We start from the raw sequence: 9,631 nt of genomic DNA, 5'->3' as shown, positions 1-9,631 counted from the left end.
CATTTTTTTAACAAAAAGATGGTGCTCCCGCAACATCTCATTAAAACAGCGCCCAGTGTGACAGACGTGTGCCCTGTTCCAGGTCACAGAAATTTTGTAGCCTACCTTTAAGCACATTTCGTGTAGCATTTTTTATTTATTTTTGACACACTCCCTTTTTTCGTTTAGACATTATTGGGCAGAGTTTTGGTAACTTACACGGGGCTGAAAAAAACTATTTTAACATTATACCGGCTATCTGTTTTTTTTTTTAAATTTTGTGCGGCACTCCGTGGTTGTAATGCATGACGCGTGGTTTGTTACTTTTATCCTTCTGCTCTTCTTTTTTAACTGAAGGCGTGAAACCTGATATTCGAAACTTTTAAACTTTTTGTGCTGGCATGGCTTAGAAATAGCAGAGTGACAACAATTCATAACTATGCCCCTTTTGACCAACTGTGAACGTGCAATGTCGAATCTCAAAAGTCATTCTTTTGATCTTGCTTCATATCGCCAACATGTGTGATTACGGGAAATACTGAGATTTAAATGTAAAAATATACAGGAGCTATCGAAGACCCTACGCATACGCCTAATTTTTTAACATAAAAATAAACTATATGCATGACAAATGTAGAGTTAAGTAGAACCGAGGAAGCTCGATAAACTGTTCGTTATTGATTCCAGCCTTGTTTTGAAAGTTAACTTCGCCACGTTCTTCAATAAGTTCTCGAACAGCTGTAAAAATTACGCCATGCGGTATATTGTTATAAAGGTCTTCAATACCAATCGGAAAGGCTGTAGTGCATTCCGGAATTCTTTGGTTCAACAATTTATTTGCCTCATTAAAACTACAAACCACCGAACGGTCAGGTGGCTTCACTTCAGGTGCATCTGTAAAACCCACCGCACTACATGCTGCCAACGTCCTTCCTCAGTTATGAGAGCCCGTGGGCGGAAATCTGGTTTTAAGTGCGAATGCACTTTATAAGCGACCCTGAATTCCGTTGACCGCCGTCCGTCCACATAGCAACAGCTGCGGGTGCGCGCGCTCCTCGTCTTCTTTGGCAACGGGGGGAGATGGGCGCGCGCTGCCTGGCCGCTGACATGGCACATACCCACGTGGGAGATTGGCCAGGAATCGGGCGTGAGAAGGGCTAATGCACCCGCTTAAAGGAGTACTGACACGACAGTTCAAAGCTCAGATCCGCTCTAGCAATCAATTACAACGACAACACAAATAGGTGTCTGTGAATAAATGCATCTTTTTTTCTTTGTAGTTGTGTGTGTGTGTGATCTCTCTTTCGCGAACATAACCGAACCGCGCAAATTCAACTCCTGCATTCGCACTTTCACATTCTTCCCCTCGGGGAAATGCGGGGATTTTTTTCAGTTTTCGCCTTAACAAAAATATCTAAAACTCAAAGTTCAGCTTTTTCAGCAGTTTTGCCTACCGAATCTAGGAGAATGTGTTTCAGGAACGTAGGAACCGCCAGTTGTTGGTTTTTTTTTATCAAAACTCACCTGTGTAAAATTCTCTGTACTGCTGCCAGGTATTTTTATTGAACAGACATTCCAGAAACACAAAAAAGTCGTTAATTTTGTAGGCATGCAGCACATTAGGGTTTGCCTCTTTCAGGCAAGCCGCTTTTTTCCGCAATAGAGACACAGCAGCAGTCCTATCACTTACTTACCGCTGCAGGCAGTTGAGGCCGTCGCTGATAGCTCGTTCTTGTTTTGTTTCCCTTGCCTCGTTTCCCATTCTTCGCACCTTCGAAAGAAGCTGAGGGTCATGTGGTTGCACGCTCGAAAGGGAAATTTGGTCCTTTCCCTAGCACCTTTTGCACACTGCCAGCGAGGGATGCTCCACCGAGGAAAGTTACCAGGCAAACAGTCAATGCACATCTGCTTCTTTGCAGAAGGTGCGTCCTTCTTTGCAGCCACAGGAAATCTGTCGTTTGAGGTGCTGTCCTTTTGAAGCTCACGAGAAGTCCTGCACTAAGCCGTCATCACCTTCGAAAGTCAGCACCTTGAGCCAGTCTTCATACAGCCTAGTCTGTCGCCAGGCTTAGGACTTTAGGATTCTGCTGATCCTTCTTGCGTGCCCCCACTATGGCTAAACAATCCCAACCATGGCTTGAACTTCTTTTGGGATGATTTTTTCGCTTGAGGCAGTACGCCGAGTAGCGGGTTCGGCATGATAAAAGTGCTATTAGGTTGACAATAGTCAGAGCCGCATTGTGCTTTGTCTGGGAACACAAAAAATGGTACCAAGGCTAAACCCCCCCCCCCTGATCCCACACAACAACCACCACCACCACCACTCAGTGAATGATGGCGAGGGTTCGGATTACGGGAACTTTAAATGACATCCAAGTTGCGCCCCGAGTGACATCCGATTTGCGTCCCGACCGTCATTCGATTTGAGCCGTGAGTTGCACCTTGATTATTCCCTAAATGAAACTGCAACCCACGGCGTAAATCGAATTTCGCTTGATGTTGATGTGCGCACGAATGGACGCGGACGGACTTTGGCAGGTCCTACGGTACTTCGCACCATTACTGTCGAGGGAGTAAGCCCTTTGACTCTCGGGTGTAACTCACGGTCGTAGCCCAATGCGTAAGACGACTGACAATAACTCTGCCTTGTCTACCAGGCACAGGCCGGACTCCTGCCGGTGCCTGTGTGGTTTTTTTGCGATTCTAAATGCTATGCGCACGAGCGCGGATAGACATTGGTTGCTCCTAAGGTACTCCGCACCTGAAAGAGCTCAGCGTAATAAGACTTAGTAGGATTGCTTCCTGGCTAGTTGGTTCATGACGTGCCAAGGAATATGTTTGCGCAGAAGACGAAGACTTAGAGAAAAGTTTACAAGACTAGCGCCACTTCAAACTTTATTGCGCATGAAATAAGAACACGCATATATACTTCCCACCGGTGTTACCCTCGTTCCTATAGGCTGCCGCACCACCCACTTTTCAGTAACAAGAATCACATGTCAAATACAACAAACAAAACACGGACATAAAATACAGTAACCAAACAGAATGTACCAGATAACAGATACTTCTTAGACTGTGCACTTGTCTTCCACAATCAACACGTGTCGCACTTGAAATCAAACATGAAGAGTAAAATGAGTGCCAAAAGAGCATAAAACCACCAAGCATAAAATGACGTTGGAAATGCGCTGGTCTTACCCTCTGTTTTCATTTTCCTCGCCTTTCGGGCAAACTCATAGCTTCGTACGTCATAAACCAACTAGCCAGCAATAGTGGTGTTGGACTTCGTGCAGTGCCCATACATCGCCATAGCACTGCTGCGCATGTCATCGCTTACGCCAGCCGCTGTCTAAGCAAAGCTGAGCGCAACTACACGTTCACAGAGCTACAATGATTGGCTGTGATTTTTGCGATCACTAAACTTCGTTCCTATTGTACGACGTCTTTTTACAATCCTCATTGACCACCACGGACTGTGCTGGTTGAATGGCCTCGGTGACCCTAACAGTCAAGTGTCAAAGTGGGCGATAAAGCTGCAACAGTACGACTCAGTTGTAGCGCACAAGAGTAGTGGTCAGCAAGCAGATGCTGATTGCCTTTCCCGGTGGTCAAATACCGAACAGTTGTGAAGATCACTTCGACAACTGCTTCGCAGCTGTGGAGACAGAATTGCCAGATATTGCTTCGTTTTTGTCGCACAGCAGAGATATACAAGCATCTAGCAGCTGTTCCCTGCTGCTGGGGATCTTACGGACCCTCGACCCTACCCTCTTCCTGGTGTGTGTTCAATTGGTTGATGTTTCAATGGGTTCATTAGTTCATGGAATAACTGTACACACCATGCATGAAGACGTTACTGCCAGTCACATAGGGTTACATAAAAACTTCGCACAGTACCAAAGAAAGAATATTATGGCCCAAAATTCGCATTGACGTTCTACAACATGTGTGAGACGCCGCTAATTCGACCACTGCAAGCGTCATACAAGCATGCCATCTGGGCTACTCTTACCTAAAACACCTTCTCTTTTCCAGCTTTAGCAAGTCGTTGATTTATTCGGTCCATTTTCGCGCACATCGACCGTAATGGCTGTGTCAGTGTCTGCATTGATTATCTGAGGCATTACGCAGAAACTGAAGCTGTAGCAGTTGCGAATGGAGAGGTTGTTTTGATATACCTGCTCCGGTTTGTCATCCGTAGGCATGGTGCTCCCCGTGTGATCATAAGTGACCGCGGCTGTCAATTCGTCACTGAAGTTGTAGATGACTTGCTGCGCATTTGTTCTACTCACTTTCGTCAATCAAAACCGTACGATCCCCATACAAACGGCTTGACAGAGCGTACAAAGCGAACTCTCACGAACATGAATTCGATGTATGCTCATTCTCGCCTCAGAAACTGGGCTGAAATTTCTCGTTGATCGCATACGCTTATAACACGGCGCAACATGAGAGCACAGGATACCGCCCCTTCTTTTTGCCCTACGCGCGTACACCTCTTAGTTTCCAGGATACAATTTTGACTTTCTCTTTGAATTACGAAACATCTATTTCACGCACACTCTGTCTCGATGAAAAATTCGTGGCCTTGCTCGGTAACGTACGCCGGCCTCCCAGCGCTGCTAAAAAAGTCTTTACGACAGTCGAAAGCATGTGGTTTTGTACGCTTAGGGCGACACAGTATTGCTGGCGACGCATGTACGCAAACGGGGCCTGTACAGCAAGTTCTTGTCTCTCATTACCCAGGTTCTTTTGTTGTTGTCGACTGGTTTAGAGCTGTCAGCTACGTTATCTCTCGTTTAACGACTCCTGGACTAGAAGCCAGACAACTCAGCTCGCCCACGTCACGTGCTGGAAGACATCCCACCCTCGCGTGTGTCTTCGTTGGGGCTCGCCCGGCAGACTTAGTCTGGGAAGGGTAAATGTCATGCTCGAAACTGGGCAGCGCGTCTGCGTAACTGTTCCAGACCAATGCCCATGCAAGGCATGCGTCGAGATTTGAGCTGAAGAGAAGGCAGAGGGCGAACCGCCTTCGAAGTGACCGCAGGACCAGTCACCGGCTCCTTCAACGCTCCTGTACGAATTTCTCTGTGTAAATAAACCAGTAGCAACGTAACAATATTTAGACTTAAATTTCGAAGGAAATTGGGCGCAGAGCCGAAAAGGGCATTTTATTGCGAAAAGTGATTTTGTTCGCAACAATCTTTTGAGACAAATTTACACCAGGTGTAAATTAAGCAGGAAAATTTACGATTTACCCTTCATACCTATTTTCGCAGATATACGTCGCTAAAGTTAGCCGAGGTGCAAGGGGAGGTGGTGGCAGGGGTTCACCTTGCCGCATTCCAAATTGTTTTAAGTGCGAATGCACTTCTTAAGCGACCCTGAACCTGCGTCCACTGGCGATGTCCGCGCTCGTGCGAACGCGCAGCCTGGCCGCTGACATGGCACATACCCACGTGGGGGATCGGCCAGAAATCTCCTCGTCTTCCTTGGCAACGGGGGGAGATGGGCGCGCGCTGCCGGGCTGCTGACATGGCACATACCCACGTGGGGGATTGGCCAAGAATCGGGCGTGAGAAGGGCTAATGCACCTGCTTAAATGAATACTGACACGAAATTTCAAAGCTGAGATCCGCTCTAGCAATCAAGTACAACGACAACACAAATAGGTGTCTGTGAATAAATGCATCTTTCTTTCTTTGTAGTTGTGTGTGTGTGTGTGATCTCTCTTTCGCGAACATTACCGAACCGCGCAAATTCAACTCGTGCATTCGCACTACCACATTCTTCCCCTCGGGAAAATGCGGGGAATTTTTATGGTTAGACAAAAACTTTTCTTGGAAAATATTGGTTACGCTGGTCAGTAGAATAATCACGTATTAATATAAAATACTTTAAGCAAATAGAACAGGTCGACCAGCCACACTTTGCCCGATCAACTCTGAAATCGCTGATTAGCTACATGTTTTATGAAAGATATCAAAATTCAGATATGCAAAGAGTAGTTTTGCAGTTTTGCCAAGAGGAATTTGGAGAATATGTTTCAATGATCCCACCGATATCTGAAGTTCCATTCCTGAAATAAAGAATGAGATAACGCATTGCCTTAAGGACATGGTTTGTTTTACATCGGGGTAACCTATGGTTTATTTGTCTGAATTCAAGCCGTACTCTTTAACACGTTCACCGCGGCACGCCTTCTTGAAGGGTAATTTTACGTGAGGAGTGACCGACCCGTGGGCCATTCTAGGTATCTCCCAGGTGTGGCGTGACCAACTGGTGGTAACGCACCTATGCCTGTTTTATTTGTCCAAAATAGATGGTGCTGTAATCTTTCTTGCTGCAGTTTGGCGCGTTTATTTGAAAAACACTAAAGTCTTCCCGAACAGCAGGAAATACGAGTGAAACGTATTTCAAAAACTGCTGCAAAATGCTAGCGAGCAACAGAATAGAGAAATGGGCCTCCACTCTGCTCTTTGGAAATAAAGCACCTCCCCACGTCAAATGCAATACATGTATAGCTATACAAAAGTTGCATTTTCTAATTCGGGTGGTAGCTCATCACGAAGCGTTTTTCAAGGTGGTTCACCGGTTAGTCAGAGCGCACACGGCAAGAAAACTTTCTAATTGACTACTCCGTGGTTCCGCGGTGGTTCATGGGATTTACCACCGCAAAAGTATTCTTCTGCCTATTTATAAGCTCACAAAAAAAAGGAATCGTATTTGTGAGTGGACATGTCAGGTTTTCGCATCTGCAAGCAGATGTAGGCTCGTAATTTCACTGCCCCGTTATAGGAGCACAGGCTCTGACCAGCCGGTGACCCACGACGCAGTGAATTCTCGCCATAAAACCAATTTCTGACACCAAGTGCCAACGCGAAGGGTAAAGACAAAGCGGCGAAAACAAAGCGGAGAAGCCTTCTAGTATGCCATAAAATAAGTGCCCGAATTAACCTATTCAGTATAATAGTATTTACGTTTCGAAATCTTTAGAAAAATTAGGCCATAAAAAATGCTAAATTAGGGTATACACCTCAAAGGTGTCTATAGTCCCCACTACAAAACTTCGTACCATAAAACGTGTTGCTCACCTTCATCGAGTTGTGCCTGGAAGAATGAAAACAGCCCTAAGTTTATATACGTTAAACATTTTTTTTTCTGTGCGTAGAGGCAAGAATATTTGTTCTATACAGAAATGACATTTTATAAATATCACAAGAGCAGGGAGTTTTTCAGCGCAATGCAAACCAAATGGCACGTAAACTGACACGAGAAGTTGTTAAAGCCTATCATATCAACAAGAAGCAAACCGGATGTTTCAGTCAGCCTTCTCTGACGCTGTATTGGGAGGAAAAAGCTTTTTTAGATGCCACCTAACTCGGTCAGCGGTTATCAGGCCTTCAAGCTGTTTTATCACAGGTTTAAAATTTTGTTTGTTTTCACCACATCAGGTTGTACGTGTCGGCATTACGTTTGGGTTTCTTTCCAATCAAATACTAATTGCTTGTCAGCGCCCCTCTTGTGAATTTCTTCTGTTCCCTCGTCGTTTATTGCGCTGTTACATTACATCATAAATGCGATGAATGTTAAGATAATAAAAAATAATGATTTTTATGCGGGAGTGGAAGGCCTTTAATCTGAACATTGGAAGTCGGATAAAGAAAAGTAAAGCAAAATAATTTGTACTTGCACAAAGGGCCTGGGTCTGAAACAAAACATTTTAATAATAAAAGAGATGATTCCGATTAACAAGCAGTAGAGCGCGCGACGATCCTAACATCAATCTCTTGGTCTTAGCCTGCCTAATGAGAGTACCGCCGAGCAGCAGATAACCCAGACTGCCAATGTCTCTCCCAAGGTGTCCTCAAGTCTCGCGTCGTTAAAATTGAACTTTAAAAATCGGGCATATCCCTGACAACTACATACCCTTGGTGCGTTTGTTTCCAGTAGGTACGGGAGCTGCACTGCTGGGTTTGTGAACAGATGATTCGAACTCAATATTCAGCAAGTCGGCCTCGGTTTAGTAGCCTGATAGGAGCCGAACTTTAAGACGCTCCTTGTCTCGAATCTTTGTTGAGGATTACGACCGATTCTGCTTTAGCTCGTAAAACGTCATTTATTAGGTATCGTTTAGGAGTGATTTGTTGTTCGTATTTTCTCTTGTACTGTGGATCAGTGCCGACTAAAGATTGTTTTGTTTGTTTGTTTATGATTGCCAAACTGGTTGACGCCGACTTTCCTGCAGAAAGGTGATTGCGATGCGGCAAAAACGGTTGCGAGGGCAATCGATTTCTCGAAAGAAAACAAACCGGTATAGTGGGAAGCTACCAAAACATTGCGATCAACAACGGTGAGTTGACCGGAATCAGAATTTTGTTGACTTCCCGGATAATGATTACCCTTTGGCCAACTCCGCCAGCCGCCACTTCATGATTTTTCAAGGTCTTCGCCGAATGTTTGGCATGGGAGCACAAGTAAAATACCAACCATATCAGCATCACTCCTTATTCGCGGAAAACACGTTTCTGTAGCAGGCTAGAACATGCCGCCAGTTTTTGGTGTTGTTCGAGTAATTCTTCGCCGGCATCATAAAGAGTTTATTGACAACTGGCTTTGTCCAGAGATCCCAACTTCGTAACGACGCTAAGATACGAATACAGCCGCTGCTGAGAGCAGTGGCCGGTCTAGGGTGGGTGAAATTTGATATAACCAGCGGCTCGTCGTTTCACTTTAGCCTGACACGAGCCTTTACTCTTTGCCCTACACCCCCTTCCGCCCACATCTGCTTGAGCTGAACGAGCTATGGAGACATACATCACCTCGTGACTGCGCGATGAGCACATCGTTTACACTACCCCGAAATATGGGTTGAATGAAATAAGATGTCCTTGCCAAGTAAGAAGCAGTGCAGCGCAAACGCCATCATGTCGCCGCTCGATTACTTTGAAACGGCTACATTCCAATCCCGAGCACTGTGCCGAAGCCTCGCGTAACCTAGCAAAACCGGAAGAAGCTAGGTCGATCCCTAGCTCCGCTGTTTCCCCAACCATGCACCAGTTGTGCAAGCTGTGCCATTTTGTTTTCTTTCATGATGTATTGGAGTCTAGTCACAGCAGATGGAAGGCACTCGGAAAGGCCAACGTCGTCTCTGCAGGGAAGAGCAGCCGAATAGCTGACATCTTTGATCGCTGATGATGATGATTTCTATTGGTTTCCCCTTTGTATCGGGGTGATGACATGTCATCTCACCAAAAAGGACTAATATACCTGTGTTTTACACTTTTGGTTCAATACTAGCGCTGCTTAGGGCAGGCACAAAAAGCTTATTAGGCACAAAATACTTTTTTTTTCCTGTTACAGGTGGTAACTGTCCTAGGCAATATTCCCCTCTCTGCTTTTCGTCCACCAGCATTCTAATCTTCTTTTCGTCCCCTCGACAGCCTTGAAGTTAAGTTCCTCTGTGATACCCTTAAATCCTAGGGCTTCTGAAAGCCCAATATTCCCTTCATGTAGATCTGGATGGATACCCTCACATTCTAACACGATGTGCCGCATAGTTTCTGTTTCTTTTCCGCAGACCACGCATACCCCATCATTTTGTGAATACTTCCCCACAAAACTCTTAGTTCGCAGGCAACCTGCTCTA

General features: G+C 45.4%; 1 protein-coding gene across 1 annotated transcript in view; it reads right to left on the bottom strand.

Moving 5' to 3' along the window:
* Positions 1–5,939: 5,939 nt before the first annotated feature.
* LOC144166620 (uncharacterized) overlaps positions 5,940–9,631 on the bottom strand; it is a 104,556-nt gene continuing 100,864 nt past the window's right edge. The window contains exons 6-7 of the mRNA XM_077696164.1: positions 7,077–7,092; positions 5,940–6,061 (exon numbers count right to left, since the gene is read on the bottom strand). Coding sequence (XP_077552290.1) covers positions 5,940–6,061; positions 7,077–7,092 — 138 coding nt within the window. The remainder of the gene's footprint in view (positions 6,062–7,076; positions 7,093–9,631) is intronic.

The sequence above is a fragment of the Haemaphysalis longicornis genome, unplaced genomic scaffold (genome assembly GCF_048455015.1).
Source record: "Haemaphysalis longicornis isolate Haplotype H1 unplaced genomic scaffold, Haemaphysalis longicornis Haplotype H1 scaffold_18, whole genome shotgun sequence".
NCBI lineage: Eukaryota > Metazoa > Arthropoda > Arachnida > Ixodida > Ixodidae > Haemaphysalis > Haemaphysalis longicornis.
The sequence above is the reverse complement of the archived record's forward strand: the minus strand, read 5'-3'. Positions and strand labels throughout refer to the sequence as shown.